At 37.6% G+C, this 17,259-nt stretch overlaps 5 protein-coding genes across 8 annotated transcripts; 2 read left to right on the forward strand and 3 right to left on the reverse strand.

Moving 5' to 3' along the window:
- Positions 1-927: 927 nt before the first annotated feature.
- Positions 928-2,528, reverse strand: LOC133699302 (pentatricopeptide repeat-containing protein At4g38150-like). Its single transcript, XM_062122511.1, has one exon. It carries the CDS (start codon positions 2,351-2,353, stop codon positions 1,214-1,216), a length of 1,140 nt encoding a protein of 379 aa, XP_061978495.1. The 5' UTR covers positions 2,354-2,528; the 3' UTR covers positions 928-1,213.
- Positions 2,529-2,624: 96 nt separating this feature from the next.
- LOC133699303 (transcription termination factor MTERF6, chloroplastic/mitochondrial) lies at positions 2,625-4,638 on the forward strand. 2 transcript variants are annotated; one of them, XM_062122513.1, is made up of 3 exons: positions 2,635-2,791; positions 3,218-3,318; positions 3,423-4,638. In XM_062122513.1, exon 3 carries the CDS (start codon positions 3,428-3,430, stop codon positions 4,427-4,429), a length of 1,002 nt encoding a protein of 333 aa, XP_061978497.1. In that variant the 5' UTR covers positions 2,635-2,791; positions 3,218-3,318; positions 3,423-3,427; the 3' UTR covers positions 4,430-4,638. The 2 variants fall into 2 exon arrangements, with proteins under 2 accessions (XP_061978496.1, XP_061978497.1); XM_062122512.1 differs by lacking the exon at positions 3,218-3,318 and having other exon boundaries at positions 2,625-2,791.
- Positions 4,639-4,718: 80 nt separating this feature from the next.
- On the reverse strand, positions 4,719-8,145 carry LOC133699301 (probable L-type lectin-domain containing receptor kinase S.5). Its single transcript, XM_062122510.1, has 2 exons — positions 6,387-8,145; positions 4,719-5,828 (listed from the first exon to the last, which is right to left on the reverse strand). The coding sequence occupies exons 1-2, from the start codon at positions 7,672-7,674 to the stop codon at positions 5,005-5,007; spliced, it is 2,112 nt and encodes a 703-aa protein (XP_061978494.1). The 5' UTR covers positions 7,675-8,145; the 3' UTR covers positions 4,719-5,004.
- A 2,101-nt stretch (positions 8,146-10,246) lies between these two features.
- Positions 10,247-10,987, reverse strand: LOC133699356 (protein VACUOLELESS GAMETOPHYTES-like). The gene has a single exon (XM_062122591.1). It carries the CDS (start codon positions 10,985-10,987, stop codon positions 10,247-10,249), a length of 741 nt encoding a protein of 246 aa, XP_061978575.1.
- A 3,013-nt stretch (positions 10,988-14,000) lies between these two features.
- On the forward strand, positions 14,001-17,244 carry LOC133698198 (protein FAR1-RELATED SEQUENCE 9). 3 transcript variants are annotated; one of them, XM_062121050.1, is made up of 3 exons: positions 14,001-14,298; positions 14,578-16,068; positions 16,735-17,244. In XM_062121050.1, exons 2-3 carry the CDS (start codon positions 14,578-14,580, stop codon positions 16,900-16,902), a joined length of 1,659 nt encoding a protein of 552 aa, XP_061977034.1. In that variant the 5' UTR covers positions 14,001-14,298; the 3' UTR covers positions 16,903-17,244. The 3 variants fall into 3 exon arrangements, with proteins under 3 accessions (XP_061977034.1, XP_061977033.1, XP_061977035.1); XM_062121049.1 differs by having other exon boundaries at positions 14,002-14,298; positions 14,575-16,068; XM_062121051.1 differs by lacking the exon at positions 14,001-14,298 and having other exon boundaries at positions 14,561-16,068.
- Positions 17,245-17,259: the final 15 nt, after the last annotated feature.

Here is a 17,259-nt window from a genome sequence, read left to right on the forward strand (position 1 = left end):
CTATTTGTTAGAGATTGTAGTTCCATTAGCGGAGGTGGTGATAAAATTAAACCTTTAATCTTTTCTGTACAAATTGTTGAGATTGCTTTGTTTGCAAGTGATTATCACGAGTCCACAATGTTGCTGGCATTATTTGGTATCAAAGCAGGTTGCGAATTCTTTGTTCTTCTTATGCCAGATACTCAGAGTGGACACTCCTACAAACAAAGGATTGCAGGATCCTGCTCCTTCCTAACCTGAATCCTCCACAATAAACATCACCACAAAATGACCATGCCTCCATGTTTATACCAGTAACAACATCAGATGCAACTTGTTACTCGTACTTTGCGAACCATAGAAATGTTTGGAGGATCAAATAAGGGAAAAATCAGATAGAAGATGGGGGAGGAGATGAAGATAAAGAGGAAGAACATTTGAGCGGGGATAAACTTTGAAAATGGGAGAGTTTTGGATGAACTCACTAAAAGAATAAAGGTGAAAGTATGTGACTTTAATGGGAAGTTTGATTATGATGCTTTTCATGATTGTATGGTACCCCTAAATGATTATTTTGAATGGTGAAGGGTCACATTTGTGAAAGAGATTCCCTAAGTGGTGTGAAACTACTTATTATTTATCCATATAATTCTGCATTTGTAATAAAATTTTGAGATTTCCTTTTTTCTTGTATTCTTAATCTTTTCTGTACAAATTATTGAGGTTGCTTTGTTTGCAAGTGATTATCACAAGTACAGAATGCATTAGTTATGCTACAAATTAAAATTATAATAATATTATATTATATTATATAAATCTAAAATATATATCTTACTAGTAGTTGAGATTAGATCAAGAAAATATAAAATATTATAATATAATCATATAAAGTTATATTTTTCACTCTTATAACTAAAAATAATAATTTAAAGTAGTAAGCCATATCGATTAAGAAACAAAATTAAATATCAAGTAAAAAAATAGATAAATAGATCAAAACATAAATAAGTTCAAAAAAAAATCCTACCAAAAAAGAAAAACTTCGAGCAGATACTAGCCTTAATGCCTTTGGCGCTCGCCTAGGCTTCACTTAATTGAAATCCACTGCCTGAGGCTAATAAAGGCGTTGTGCCTCGCCTCGCCTGAAACGCCTAGGCGAGAGCCAAAAATACAGAGTAGAGGAAGACAATTAGAAAAGAAGACTTACAAAGCATTATCCTAGCACAAAGAAAAGTCAAAAAGGTTTGTGTGAAGGTTTCTTCCCAAAAATAGCATCCCAAACAGAGGAAGAAAGTGGTTTGTTTTTGTCCAAAAAGTCTCTAATGGCTTTGTCATGAACATGGAATCCCTTTTGGCGCAATGTTCCAATAACAGTCCTGGCTTCTTCGACTCCCTTTTCCCTACACAATCCATCAATCAATCCAACAAAGGTGGTAACATTGGGAGAGTGACCGAGCTCCAGCATTTCAAAACAGAAGTCGATAGCATCATCAAAGAGGTTACATTTAGAGAGTCCCTGAATCAATACAGCGTAGCTGAAAGCATTAGGAGTGATGCCATTGGACTGCATTTTCCTGAAAATCCTCTTGGCATCATCCAACTTGTGGGCTTTGCAAAAGCCATCAACAACAGCAGTGTAAATAACAACTTCAGGGATGGTGCCTTTCTCGCGCATAGTGCCGAAGAGTTTCAAGGCTTCCTGGACAAGGCCATCTTTGCAAAGGCCATCAAGCATGGCGACAGCATTGGGGATGAGCCCAGTTTCCTTCATCTTGTTGAAGATTTGTTCAGCATCCTGTGAGGGCTCGGAAGTGGAGGCGCTGCTTCCTTGTTCATTTTTGGGAGGAGGAGGAGCAGCAGCAGCCTTGGTATCAGCAGCGGCAGCATCCTCGTTGACGTTGTTGTTATGGTCAGGATGGAGCTTGAATTTATCGAGAAAAGCATCATCAGAGATACGATTAAAATCATGAGTTTGGGTCTGGGGCTGAAGATTAAAAGGAGAGGTTGTTGAGGGAGGGTGAGATGGTTGAGGGCGGGCGGGTCTGTTAGGGTTGTTGTTAAAGTTAGGTCCTCTTCCACCTCTATTGCTAGAGCTATGATCACTGTTAAGGTTAGGTCCTCTTCCTCCTCTATTGCTAGAGCTATTATCACTGTTAAGGTTAGGTCTCTCACCTCTTAAAGGCCTATTCGGTATGGGATCCGGAGGGTTCTGGTTCTGCAATCTCCTCTCTTTTTCATCATCGAAATTGAAACCAGCACCAGCAGTTGATCCTTTAATGGAGCTGCTGAAACGACGCAGTATTTGTGACAGAGAGATGCGTGAGTGAGAATGTAGCTTCAAGACTCGAAATTGAGATGATGATGATGATGCCATTTCCCGGATGGATTGATTGATTCGATTTGATTTTGGAGAGAGACAAGGGGGAGGGGTTTAATTTTATTTTTAGGGTTTTTGACAACGAACATTACTAAACGAACCAGATAAGAGGCGAGGAGGCGAAATTGGTATTTCCATAGGAACTGCAAGGGCTATTGCTGTACTTTCCTAATCCTAATACTTGGGCCGGTCCGGTACGGGATGGGCCGGGCCGGTTCTGCTACTAGTAGAGTAGCAGTAGCGGACTACAGGTTGGCTGGAATAGAAATACGAGCTACTACTGTTCCAGAAACAGTCGCAGAAGAAGAAGATAAGGCAAGTGCAAGCTCAAGAATTACTATTTTTTAAGGGAAATCAAAAGCTGCGCAGCGCTGCTCCCCTGCCCTCACACACTCACAGTTTGAGTGATAAACTTGCTCATGTCCTGCTTTCAAGGTCAGGCCGCTCTCTCGTCTTCATCTTCATATTATTTTCTTTTCTTTTTATTTGATTTATTATTCAGATGTAGTGCTGCGAAATGGAATTGGAATGGGAATTCGTTATATTACTTATTTCATCATCCTTGGCTTAAATTCTCTTAAGTTATTGCGGTGTTCATCGACAGTCAGAGAGCTGTCTGACACCATCCATTTCATATAAACTACTTGGTTCTTTCCTCTTAAAACATCGCTTATCTGCCTTCTCTTTGTTTCAATTCAACTGCAATTGACCTGTTATAAAGTGAATAACGTAAAGTAATCGTAAAACCACACACCCAAAAGGATAATCGATACATACACCATTCTCATATCAGATGCTTTAAACTTTTAGTAATTGCTATTACTTACCATGTTTGTTGCATTGCAATGCTAAAACTACCAGCCTCGGCGAGGCCAGCACAGTCCAGGCTCTTCAGTTAATCTTCAACCCCCGCACGGCCTTCCACACTGCACCATTCGAGTCCTTTGCTCATCTCTCCTAACGTTCTCTTCATCCCTTGATATTCTAATTCATTTCCCCTTCTCTCTGTTTTCTCGCCCCTCTACTATACTCTTGTAATAATTACAATCGCTTCTTTTCTTCTCAGCCGATATGGAAATTGCCACAGCTCATAATGGTAATAGCAGCCTCCTCTGGTTCTTCAGGGATAGAGGTTTTGATGACAACACCATCCATGAAATGTTCCGAAAGTGCAAGCGCCTGCAAGACACCCAGAGGGATAGGGCATCTGAAAACTGGGCTTACCTGAAAACCATTGGCATTCAAGAGAGAAAGCTCCCTTCAATTATTTCAAAGTGTCCCAAAATACTTACTCTTGGTCTCAATGAGAAGCTCATCCCCATGGTTGAGTGTCTGGCTACCCTCGGTTCTAAACCTCGTGAAGTTGCTTCCGCCATTACCAAGTTCCCTCACATACTGTCTCATAGTGTTGAAGAGAAGCTCTGCCCCCTTTTGGCATTCTTTCAGGCAATAGGGGTCCCTGAAAAGCAACTCGGCAGGATTTTATTGCTCAACCCAAGGCTCGTCAGCTACAGCATTGATTCCAAGCTCAAAGATATTGTTGATTTTCTCGCTTCTCTTGGCCTTACCAAAGATGGGATGATTGGTAAAGTCTTGGTGAAACACCCCTTTATAGCAGGTTATAGCGTTGAAAAGAGGCTACGCCCCACTTCAGAGTTTCTCAAGTCAGCTGGACTGACAGAGCTGGATCTTCGAACAGTGGTCATGAACTTCCCTGAAGTTCTTTGTAGAGATGTCAACAAGATTCTGAAACCCAATTTTGCATATCTAAGGAGATGTGGATTTAATGATAGACAAATAGCAGCTTTGGTGACTGGTTATCCCCCTATTTTGATCAAGAGTATCAAAAATTCACTGGAACCTCGTATCAAGTTCTTGGTAGAAATAATGGGAAGGCAAATAGATGAAGTTGTTGATTACCCCAACTTCTTTCAGCATGGTTTGAAGAAGACCTTGGAGTCAAGGCACAAACTTTTGAAACAGAGGAAACTAGATTGTAGCTTGAGCGATATGCTAGGTTGTAATCAAAAGAAGTTCCTGATGAAGTATGCCTTGCTTCAAGGATCTGCCTGAGATATTTGTTTGTTCTTGCACTCTAGGTGAACTTCATCTTTAGACCGAATTCAACTCTTATGAGGATGCAGATCAATGGGAACTCGATTTTTTTTCCATTCGTTTGAAATTTACCAAAACAGGACGTATATTTGTTAATGATCTGATCCAGCATTATCAATGTTAATCAATTCTGGCACATCGATCACAAGATGCTTGCTAACTGATAAGGACGTGATGTACTGCAATCTTATTGTTTTCTTTACAATAATGTTTGAAATGGCGGCTGTTAAACTACGACAAACAACAGTTCCTGGAAATCAGGCACGTGATTACAGTGTTTTGATTCCTAATTATTATAAGAACAAGTATAGATCAACAGGACTGTAGGGTGATTGTTAGAAAACGAAGATCTAGCGCAGTAATGTAAGACACGAAAATTACAAAAACTAAATCAATAAGAAGCATGATCTCTGGAAATGCAGAAAAAATTGCTAGACACAAAAACAATGCCATTGGAAAAACTAGGACGGCGTGCTACCTTAAGCAGAAACTTTGTAGCTTTCCCAAGAATACGGAAGCTCAGAGACTAGGATCTAAACTTGGAGACTTGACGTGGTCCTCCGCAATTTGATTACACTTTGTGTTCTGGCGTAACTTCGAGAAGATGATGTCATGCTGGAGAGGGAACCAGTTGTGCTGTCAGTGGTGCTCATGCTAGGCCAAGTGAAGGCAGGCTTGAATGGGGGTACGTGAGGCGGAGGCAAAGTTCCTGATACGATCTGGATTATGGTCTCTGTTTTAGGCCTTTCACTGTCGATAGGATGAGAACAAGCCAATCCCAGTAGTAAAAGTCTATTAGCCTCGTCGTGCACAAAATCGTTACCGAGGTTTTCATCTACAGCTTCTAGTATGCGTCCCTCACGATGTAAGGTCCAGACCCAATCAACCATAGAATAAAGATGCTGGTTGTGACGGATCTTTGTCCCTGGACCTTTACCACACACAACCTCAAGAGCCACCACTCCAAAACCAAACACGTCAGATTCAGGGGTAGCCCTGCCCGTGTGGAAACATTCTGGAGCAACATAACCCATGGTACCTGGAACTCCACCTAGCCCAAGCTCATTATATGAATTCTTTTCATTTTCCAAGGCTCGAGCAAGGCCAAAGTCACCTAGGCGGGAATTAAAGTCCGCATCAAGTAGGATATTGCTGGTTTTGAGGTCTCTGTGGACAACTTTCTTGTCATACTCATTGTGCAGGTAATGTAATGCCGATGCAACCCCTACAAGTATCCTGTAGCGACGATTCCAATTTAGAGTGTCCTGCTCTGGACCCTTCTGTAGGTGTTTCTCCAGGCTTCCATTTGGCATGAAATCATATACTAATAGAAGCTTCCCTTTCTCATAGCACCACCCTGAACAAAGACAGAGGTTATAAAGTCGTTCTTGCTGTAGTTTGTTTTTCTAAAGAAATACAGATTTGCTGCTAATTGCATACTAATGCTAAACAAGATGAGGCACAACATTAATTTAAAATCATAGGACAAGGTCATTGCCTTGCCTTGCCTGTGAAATATTAATGGCGGCGATGTATCTTTCCTTTCATGTTTTGCTATGTCAACATAACACTTAACTAATTCTTATTTTTCTAAACCTAGTATATGTATAGTATTGTGTGACCTATGAACAGAAGAAAATTAGGAAAAAAAAAGGAAATTTGAAGCAAGGAATTGCAAGAGGGAAGCATGTGGGTTTGACTACTGTTGCTTGTTTACTCAACAGCCCCCCCACTATTATATAAACATATTTGACAATGCAATCAATTAATATGCAATCGAAATATCTGGTGGTCCATTCAAATTAAATGATTCATATAGCCAAGTGCTTATCCAATGAACGAGATCATGGACTTAAATTTTATGCAAAATGATTAGACAAAAGAAAGAATAAGAACCAAAATATTCGATAATTACCCACTAAGCGGACGAGATTTTTGTGGCGAAGATGATGAATGATGGTTAGCTCGGCCAAGAAATCATCTTTGCCTTCTATGCTGTCTCTGGAGAATTTCTTGACAGCAATTTCAGTAGTCGTAGTAGTAGTACCATCATCAGCCTTATCATTGAGGAGTAGGACGCCTTTATAAACGATCCCAAATCCTCCTTCCCCGAGCTTCATACTTTCATGGAAATTGCTGGTAGCCTTCTTCAACTCCTTGTACTTGAACTCTCTTGGCATCCCAGGCAGCCATTTCAAGATGTAACTACCAAACTCTTTGGCCTCCTCTAGACTTGCTTTTGATCTCTTTTTCCTCACAAAAACTACTCTACATACCACAAATATAAAGATTATCATCACTACTGAGACGCAAACCCCAGCACCAATCTTCCACCATTTCTCATCATTTTCCTGATCGGGTTGATTATTTATCTGTAAGCTCCATTTCAGCACACAGTTTAATTCAATCCGTGGATCACCAGTGGAAGCAGCAAAGCCAAAGTAGGATTCTTGTTTCAGGTACTCTTTGAGGTCTATGGTCTCGTTCAAGAGAGGCTCTCCAGGCTTTTGATTTCCTTCTTTCACCATGTACACCTGCATCAATTTGGAGGTGCCGTTATAATCAACCCAAACAGTGTAGTTAACTCCTGGTGGATCAGGAGAGAGTGTGATGTTATATTTGTCTAGAGGGATGGCATTTTTTGACCGAATGGAGTTGATATTGAACCCGATATGGTTATGATCTGGATCTTCGATGTCATCTTGCTTTTCCGTGTCAAACTCTATAGCCACAAAGTGGTTTGCAGTGTTACCATCAGTGGAGACATTGGTCAGGCCTAGATATTGCCCGTAACTTGCTTCGGGTATGCTAGCATTTGGAGCTATAAGAAAAGCCAGGCCACTACCAGCCTCCCAGTCTCTTTCTCTGTATATGTTAATGACAAAGGTGGTGTTGAAGGAGGCTAATCTGTACTCGTCCCCACCATCACCGATCCAGAACCTGAAAGGTTTATGATACATGATGCGGCCAGCTGCATTTTTTTGTTTCCAACTATGAGCATCATTGGGGGTCTCAGGAGTAAGTTGTAGAGCTTCAAGATAGATGGATGAATCGCCTCTGAAACTCAGGAGCTTCTCATGATCATCATCAACAAATCTCTCAAAAGTGAATGATGACATGTTGTCTGTGAAAGCTAGATGTGCAAGGTTGAATAACATAATAATGAGGAGAGCGATGATCGAATATGGATTTTGGGCAGCCATTTGTTGTAGCTAGCTGTACGTACGATTCATTAGAAAGAAAGACGGGGATGAAATGAGAATTTTAATTACTTTCTTCACTCTTGCATACACACACACATATAGAAGCCCGTTTGGAAATGAATATGGAGAAATCACAGGGAGATTACAACAGGGGATGCTTGACTGCTTCTTGTCGTTAAGGTCTGCCCGTGTTTACGGTCATCACTTTGAAATTGGGAGATCGTCGATTGCTCAAATAAAGCATTTCCTTCTTTTGTTTGGTGTCCAAGGAATATTGGGATAATCACGTTTGACCGTCTCGTCTAGCAGCAGTTGAAGTTTCAGAGGTGAAGCAACTTGGCATGTAATTAAGAGTCAACAATTTCATGCCTGCAGAGAGGAGGAGAAACATCGCATCCTGTCATTCTGTTCATTTCATTGAAGTTTCTGTGCAGGGCATGCCAATACGCTACGCGGAAGGTCCTAGCTAAGATTTTGAAGAAGGAATCCCGTTTGACTTTTGCTCTCCATGATAATGCATACAAGGCATGCAAAAACCACGATTACCCTCGTAATAACCTTCCAGACAAGAGGAAAGGATATTTTATTTTTATTATTTGGACCGTAGCGCATACATTTGCGTGTGTGTTTACAATACGTATGTACGCATACATTTTCCCCGTGAAATTTCCATTCCTCAATGGCGTCTTGAAAGACGGACGTGCGATGAGGCTGCAGAAAGACGGACGTGCGATGAGGCGCGCTGTAGAAAGATTGGGAGCATTTTTCATTAATTTGCGGATAACGGTAAGATAAACTTTAAAATTTAAATAAATATAGTATTTATTTAAATGAGGGGCGAGAATAAATTAATATTCCGTGAACTTAAATATTTTTAAAATTTTATTTATATAAGTTTTATATTAGACTTATATTTTTAAATTAAACTTATATTATCTAGAGAGATAGAATTTAGAAAGATAAGATGTTACAAATCTCTTCTAGAAATTATTTATATATATATATATACATTTTTTAAGATAAATATCTTATAAATATTTTAAAAATATTTAAAATATTTATAGAGATGTAAACACAAGAACGGAGGAGTGAAGGAGGCTATGATGTGCTGTAGCCTAGGTAAAAAAAAAATAAAAAAAAATTATAAAAAATTATAAAAAATTCAATAACCCACCCACCTTGATTTTTTGTAATTGGTCATGAGACAATCATATAAACTTTTTAATAACCCAAAACTCAATAAAAAATAATCTTTATCCTTTACTAAAAACCACATAAATTCTAAACATAAATAACTTTTAGTCGTGAGACAATCAGATTTACATATTTTTATAAATTAAAATTTTAGCTACCGCAGAACATGAGATTAATAGAGGGACTAATCAAATTGGTAATTTACATCAAAGTGGAATAACTCGGTGAATCTCTCATTTTAATTTTATTTGCAGCTTAATAGATATGTATGGGGTAACTTATGCTTTAAAGTATGGTTCAAGAAAGATCTTCTAACTCTATACATGGAGAAGTTGGTGGTTGTTTGATTGTGATGAAATCTTTTGAATTTATATTCATCTTATATTTGATGCATAAAATAATATAATTATTAATTTACCTTGTCAAGCTTTGCAGCAAAAATCTCTTGACATCTTAAATACAATGAATCTTATATCAACTACTAAAGCATTGCTTTAAACTTTGAGAGATGCCAAATTTGATCCTTTTTTTTGCACATGTGCAATTTGTTTGCACATAATATGAGATTAACATACCACATATGAATACTTCGTATAAAAAGACTATAGGTTGTTCATGTCAGCAACAAGGATAAGTGATAATTTACCAACGTTATCATTATGATATATTTAATTCAATAATAAATTTTCAGTTGAAAGAATTAAATTTTAGATTTAGTGATGAGATAATGAAATTTCTGCACTTAACTCTGCTTTAGAACATAAGAACAACTTTTAATCATTTAAAGTTGATGTTATTTACAAGTTTACTAAGAAATTTTATCTTAAAAATTTTAATAAACAAAAGATGTATAATTTAAGATCTCAACTAGAGTATTATTAGATTGATGTGATTCATCGTAAAGTTTTCATAATATGTTTATTATTTTTTTTATTTTTATGTATTTTAAATTTTATTTTTTAATTTATATTTTATGTTATCTATTTGAATTGAAACTTTATTGTTATATATATATATATATATATATATATATATATATATATATATATAAATTAATAATTGATCTTGAAAAACAATTTATATGTATTTACTTTAGCCCCGGTAGAAAAAATACATCATACAGATTTAGATTTATAATGGATATACAAGAAGAAGGGGGGAAGGAAATTTCAAATTTCACACAGAAAGTGTATATATATCACACAGTACAGACAGGTAATTAAGGGTAACAAACCAAACACACGAGCATTAATTATGAGTATTAGCAAAGAACAGTGATTGACATATTGGAGTGTAAACTAGATAGTATTCATGAGCAATAGTTTCGTGTATATATAAATATTGGTCTACTTTTTTTGCTCAGCCATATATGCTTGAATTACTTGGATATGAAACCCCCAACGACTGCAGCGATTATAGCTGTAGGATCTCCCAGGATAGCTGAGACAATAAGGCGAATGGCACCACCAGCCATCTGACAGCACTTCCTAACCTTTCCACCTCTAGCTCCTCCATGATGGTTTGCCAGTGTCACCTTGAGGCTTGGGATCCTAGTCTGTATCTCTCTGACCTTGTTCTGATCCACTTTGAGGTACATGGCTTCCCAGCTCTCCACCAGCAACTCCTTGACACATGACAGATGAAGATTATACGTTTTGCAGCGAGACCTGTAAGACCACCCTGGTCCTTTGCCCCCACATCGATGACATGCCCCGGAGAGCTTGTGACACAGGTAAAGATTGTTCTCACCATCGTCTAGAACTTGAGGGAGGTTTGCACAACAAGGGTGGAGATCAAATCCACATCGCTTGCAGTGGTAGACAAAGCCTAGAACTTCATTTCTACATGCATCGCATACCCTCTTCTCCTCACCTGGAGGGTGATGGTGAAATTCGAAAACGCATTCTTTGTAAAAGGAATTGTTGATGATAGGAGGCGCCACAGCACATACCTTGTGCAGGTCAAATTGATCATTGCAATATTTCTGGCGGCAACTGTATTTTAGACCAATGCCAGCTTCCTTGCAACCATCACAAGTGAATGGGATTTCTGTGTATTCAAGTTTTAGCTTGTGTTGTGGGTGGATGGGATGGCTGATTTCTCTGTCACTAATCTTCATGGGATTTCTTTAACTAATATCATCCCCCTTCTTGACCTTTTCTGTTAAGAAGGAAGTGGTGATTGTCTACACACACACACACACACACACACACGTTAGAAGGCTATATACAGGCTGCTTCTTTAAACTTTTAAAAAAGATGAAAATAATGGAATAATATTTCTACAGTCTAATTGAAATCTAGATAGATCACAGGTTGATACTTTGCTTAAGTTCCACAAGTAGAGAATAACTTGGGTGTAGTAGCTTATACAACAAATTATATAAGCTCATGTCGAGGAGCTGGCCGGAATCTAATGCCAAAGAGCGCCAAGGAGGGGATCCGGGGGACCGGAGGTCATATACTATGGTCAATTAATGCCTCGTAGAAAGAAATGAATTTTAACATTCTCTTGTGGCAGTGAAGTTATTGACTTGATTCAGTTTAAACCTCAAGGATTGATCATTATACATATGGAATATTAGAGCGATATTAAAAATATATGCATACATGATGGAATCCTATAGCTAGAAAGATTTTAGGGTGTTGCTAACAATTAATTAATTAATCAGCAGAACATTTATTAAAATTAAAAAAAAACCAAATCTACTAAGAAAATTATTGTTCATCAAAACTTAAAACACTTATGGAATTGCCCCTTGAACATTTTTTTCTTCTTCTTCTTCTCCTCTCTCAGAACATTTGTTTTTTTATGTCAAGAAAAAAATCTGGCCGGCCCGCTGCGGAGAGGACGCCAGAAATCTAGTGTTTGTAGATTTTCCGTGCAGTACAAAAAAGGGGGGTGGTGGGGGGGATGGTGGGCAGAAAAGAAGGTTGTCTGAAAGATTCAGGTGACACCCAAGTACGTACACCTGCAGATTATATTCTAAAGAAAATCTACGCTGTCCTCATTGATAAGATAAAGCGATGCAGGGCAGGCTGATAAATACAGGAAAAGTGTGAGTTCTAGTAGCTTCTCCTATTTCGAGGGTCCCTTGGCCTTTACCTTAGCCTTCACACTTTGCTAATTCAAATATTGCATTTCATGAAGGAAAAGATTAGCAGTAGAGGTACGTAGGCCACAGTGCCATGGCGCCAGTTTTTTCCTCCCCAGATCTCAATTTCATTGAGACTCTGCAGGCATCGTTCGCAAACTGACTCATCAGCATGCACAAATTAAGGTACGTAGGCAGGATTTCACCTTCACCTTCACCTTCAGCTTTTCATTTTTATTTCTTCTTTAGTTCTTTTGACCCTTGAATGTTGCTGCTTTCTGCAAGGACGAGATAGCAAAAGCAAATAATTAAATTAAACAATCGTGACCAGGAAGACAGATCAAGCATCGTGACTACTGATCATCGATCCAGGCCGCCTGGCTATGTGTATTGCTTTCCCTTACACATTAATTGTGGAGCATCAGCATGCATGCATGCATGTAAATTGTAATGCATTCATGTAAATTGTAAGTGCTGATTTTGGTGGCAAGTCGCTAGCTCGATCGCTGCCTGTTTAAAGGGGATCGGAGTACTGCACTGTGCTGTGCTCTTTGTAGCAAAGCAGACACGGCAAAGGAAATTGTGAAAAATTAACCAAACATGTTGTTTTTTGTTTATATATGGGCTAATGATATTTCGACTCTTTTTATTTATTTAAATTAATGTAACAAAGTGTTTTTTTTATTTTTATTTATTAACAAAACATTTAATTTTTTGCTTTCTAATTAAGCAAGCGTTTTTGTTAGATTCTATTATATATATATATATATATATATATATATATATATATATATATATATATATATATATGACATATGGTCATTAAATTGACATGTAGCATAATAATGTTAACTTGTCAACCACAAATCCATGAACATTCTATTTTATTTTTAATTAATTATATCTGTATATTTTCTTATTTGGGTGTGTGTACTCTCTTTTTTTTATTTGAGTGTTTGTACTTTTAAAAAAATATTTATCAATTGAGTTTTTTTTTAATTTTAAAAGCTAACAAATCTCCACTTCGCCTTATTATATCTCTGATATATGATTGAGTTAAATAAACTATAAATTAATAATAACAACATTTGAAAGGGTTAAAAATAAAGATGAATAAAAGATAAATTATTCAATTCCATACACTTTCTCACAATCCAAGTAAATCTCTATCAAACCATCTAGTAGGTGGCCCGATAGTAAAAGTTTGGGACCAAGAAGTTTGCTCCCTTATTGGTCTCATGTTCGAGCCCTATGGTTACTAATATGATGGCTACTGGAAAATTACATGGTCATTAACTTCAGGGCCCGTAGGATTAGTCGAGGTACGAGCGAACTAATCCGAACATCCATGTTAATAATAATAATAATAATAAAAGTAAATCTCTACCACAGATTGTAGAAGGAAAAAAAAATAATTATTTTCACAAAATTAACAATCTTAATTAAACACAAATTCATTATGCAACATATTTGATTTTCTTTTATATGATTTAAACATATTGTAATTTATTAATAAATTATTTGATCTCATTTATCAATATGTGTATCCATACTAAACATCATCAAAATCCTGAATCTTCTTTAGTTAGTTTATTCTTTTTAATTTTCTTACCTAGTTAATTAATTCTGTCTTTTATTGATTTTTTAATCTAAAAAAAATATTAAACTAATTTATTATTTTAATTGTAGTTATTTTGGTCAAAAATAGTAGATCTTGAAATTAATACATTAATAAATTCTTAAAAGTACAAACACTCAAATAAAGAAATGAAAATATAAATACATGGACGGGAGCAAATTACACTTGATTAGAAGAAAAAAAATCACACGTTCAAATAATAATTGATATGCTGAAATAAAAAATTCCTAACGTTTGCACAAACACCCAAAAAAAAAAAGATTAAATGTTTTAATTAATTAAATTAGGATAAGTGGAAGAGCCATTTCTCGGATTCCAGCACAAACCCAGGCCTAAAGTTAGAGTTAATTTACCAGGCTTCCATTGGAGGTATCTCTGAGCTAGCCTAGCTATAATAATATTTTGCAAGCCCAAGCTTGACATGGGCAAAAGTAAGAACCAAGCAAGCATCCATAGTGTGGACAGACAGCGAGAAACGTTGCCAAGCCCATCCTCCTATTAGCAACGACTGCGAGGCTGCGCTGCAAGAGCAAGAAAGAAGAAGAGAAGTGATATTAAAGAAGTGAGCTCCTCCTGCGTTTGCCTTTGAATTTGCATTCCGACACTAAGCAAGAAAGTGAAGTGAAGAAGGAAAAAACGAAAAAAGACGCTTTGATTTCAGTTTCTGTTTCCAATTCTCAAACCCACTTCTGGCCAGGTTAGCTAGCTCTCTCTGCCTATGCCCACCCTATAAATTCTTTGTTTTTATAACTAATTATTTGTTCGTTTATTAAAGAATGGAAAGGAATAGTCTTGATGTTAATTTTGTAGTGCCAATTCTTTTGTCTGAAACTGGCCTGTAAGAAATGCCATGTTAGGTTTTCATTTCACTCTTTTTTTTTTTTATTATTATTATTATTATTCTTTGCTGCCTACAACCACAACAACAGCCACGTCCACCGTAATTTATCGATTTTTTCTTCTACTTGGTTAGAAGATGAGTGGTGGCAGACCCAGGTCCCTCGGGGGTGGGGGTCAGCATCATGTCTTGGATTATTTAAAAAGAATGCAATCTGAGAATCCTGCTTTCTTTTATGCAACTCAACCCGACACTGATCACTCACCTGGAGGAGCAACCATATTCTGGGCTGATGCCACCGCCAGGATGAATTACAATTACTTTGGAGATACTCTTGTTTTCGATACTTCATACAGGACACACCGTTACAGGGTCCCGTTTGCCTCTTTCACGGGAATCAATCACCATGGTCAGCCTGTCTTGTTCGGCTGTGCTCTCATTCTCAATGACTCTGAGTCGTCTTTCATTTGGCTTTTCCAAACTTGGCTTAGCGCAATGTCTGGTAAACAGCCTCTCTCTATCACAACTGATCCAGATCACTTCATTCAGACCGCTGTATCACAAATTCTTCCAGAGACTCGCCATCGGTATTCTAAGCAGGGCATACTAAGAGAAACCCAAGAAAAACTGGCTCATATCTATCGCTCTCATCCCATGTTTGAAACTGAATTTAAGAAGTGCATTAATGAGACTGAGACAATTGATGAGTTTGAATCATCTTGGCAATCCCTTCTGCAAAGATACTACGTCATGGACAATGAATGGCTTCAGTCGATGTACAATGCTCGACAGCAATGGGTCACGGTTTATTTGCGAGACACTTTTTTTGGAGAGTTGTCAGTAACTGATGGAAGTGGAGGTTTAAACTCGTTCTTTGATGGATATGTGAGTGCATCAACCACCATACAAATGCTGATCAAACAATACGAAAAGGCTTTAGCAAGTTGGCATGAAAAGGAACTAAAAGCAGACTATGACACTACTAACTCTACACCAGTTCTAAAGACACCTTCTCCTATGGAAAAACAAGCTGCTGGGCTCTACACTAGAAGAATATTCAAGAAATTCCAAGATGAATTAGTTGAGACCCTTGCTAATCCTGCAACGAAAATTGACGATTCAGGAACCATCACCACCTATCGCGTGGCTAAGTTTGGGGAAGAGCACAAAGCACACACTGTTTGTTTCAATTCTTTTGAGATGAAAGCTACTTGCAGCTGCCAGATGTTTGAATATTCTGGGATCATTTGTCGACACATATTAGCAGTTTTTAGAGCAAAAAATGTCCTCACACTTCCATCTCAATATGTATTGAAACGATGGACAACTAATGCCAAAAGCAGAGCTGTATTAGATGAAGGCGCTTCTGAATTGCCGAACGATTCTCGCGAGTCTTTAACCGTTCGCTATAACAACTTGCGCCAGGAAGCCATCAAATATGTTGAAGAAGGGGCAAAATCTATTCACATTTATAATGTGGCGATGGATGCTCTACAAGAAGCTGCTAAGAAAGTTTCTGATGTGAAGAATCAAGGCTCTGGAGGCACACAAGGTGGAACTCTGACAAATGGAAGTAGTCAAGAGCTTCATGTTGCTAAAGATAATTCATCGGCAGCATTGCAGTCTGTGGTTAGTTTCTTCCTGCTTGTAACTTGATACGGTTAAGCTTTCTTTCAGCCTATACCACCAGTTAATTACATCCCTTAGTAACATTTGTGCTACATTTAATTTTAGCTAAACCCTAAAATATTTCACCTGTTGACTTTAGGAAGATACAAAGTACAAAATAAATAGTTTAGAAGTCAACGTACTGCCTTTATTGAAGGGTGACTAATGTTATATTGCCTTTCCTTCTTTAATAACTGAAAAGTTAGAAGCTTCTGCTTAGTTAAAAGACAGTTTATGCATATTGTTTCTGAATCCACTGACAATTTATTGCAATCAGTGCATGCCTGGAAATGAGGACTGAGGAAAATTGAAAAATAATGCATCCTTGATCTTTCTTTTCTTTTTCCTTATTTGCCTTACCACGATATGGTAATTTTGTTATTTTGTCGGGAAATGATCTGCTTGGTAACTGCAGTATTTCATACTCTACTTATTATCATTATGTATGTGTCAGGCTCATTGAAAGTAATGTTGCTTTTAAGGCAGCATCAGCCGTGTATCGAACAACATTATGGTTGTGATCGATGCTCAAGATTGATCTGTTGTTTTATTTTTTCCGTAATTGTGTATGCATTAAGCAGTATTTCCATTTAGTATTTGTTCTAATTTATTATTCTCCTTGCCCAGGATGAGAAGCAAAAGAAAATCCGTGAATTGACTGCTGAGTTGGAAGGTACCAACCAACGCTGTGAAGTGTACCGAGCAAACTTGCTAGCTGTTTTAAAAGATATGGAAGAACAGAAGTTAAAGCTTTCGGTGAAGGTGCAGAACGCAAGGCTGAGTTTGAAAGAATGAACATAGCGTGCAAGGTTAAATTTTATGGGTCTGTTTTTTTCTACCTCTGTATCAAACTACCAAATTCTGGGTCTTTAAATGTATACCGCGACGGCGGACCATCAGGGCATTGTGTTGTAGGTGGTAGTCAGTAGTAGGGTTTTCTCCGCCGTTACATTTTGTAGTTTAGAATGTACGAGCTCTTTAGGTTGTGCTATGATCTCGTTGACGAGGTGTATTATTTGAGTTCACTGTCAAAGACTTTCCTGCATGATCCTCAAAACACATGCTGCAAACCTAAGAACTTTTATGGATACAGAGCATTACTAATCCAACGGAAATATATTACAGAACTTTTGGTCATGCATCTGCCTAAAA

Source organism: Populus nigra, chromosome 7 (genome assembly GCF_951802175.1).
Source record: "Populus nigra chromosome 7, ddPopNigr1.1, whole genome shotgun sequence".
NCBI classification, from domain to species: domain Eukaryota; kingdom Viridiplantae; phylum Streptophyta; class Magnoliopsida; order Malpighiales; family Salicaceae; genus Populus; species Populus nigra.

Coding starts and splice junctions, on each gene's coding strand:
- LOC133699302 (XM_062122511.1), bottom strand. CDS start 2,353: ATGGCATCATCATCATCATCTCAATTTCGAGTCTTGAAGCTACATTCT.
- LOC133699301 (XM_062122510.1), bottom strand. CDS start 7,674: ATGGCTGCCCAAAATCCATATTCGATCATCGCTCTCCTCATTATTATG. Junction 5,829..6,386: donor AAATCTCGTCCGCTTAGTGG/GTAATTATCGAA, acceptor GTCTTTGTTCAG/GGTGGTGCTATGAGAAAGGG.
- LOC133699356 (XM_062122591.1), bottom strand. CDS start 10,987: ATGAAGATTAGTGACAGAGAAATCAGCCATCCCATCCACCCACAACAC.
- LOC133698198 (XM_062121050.1), top strand. CDS start 14,578: ATGAGTGGTGGCAGACCCAGGTCCCTCGGGGGTGGGGGTCAGCATCAT. Junction 16,069..16,734: donor CGGCAGCATTGCAGTCTGTG/GTTAGTTTCTTC, acceptor CTCCTTGCCCAG/GATGAGAAGCAAAAGAAAAT.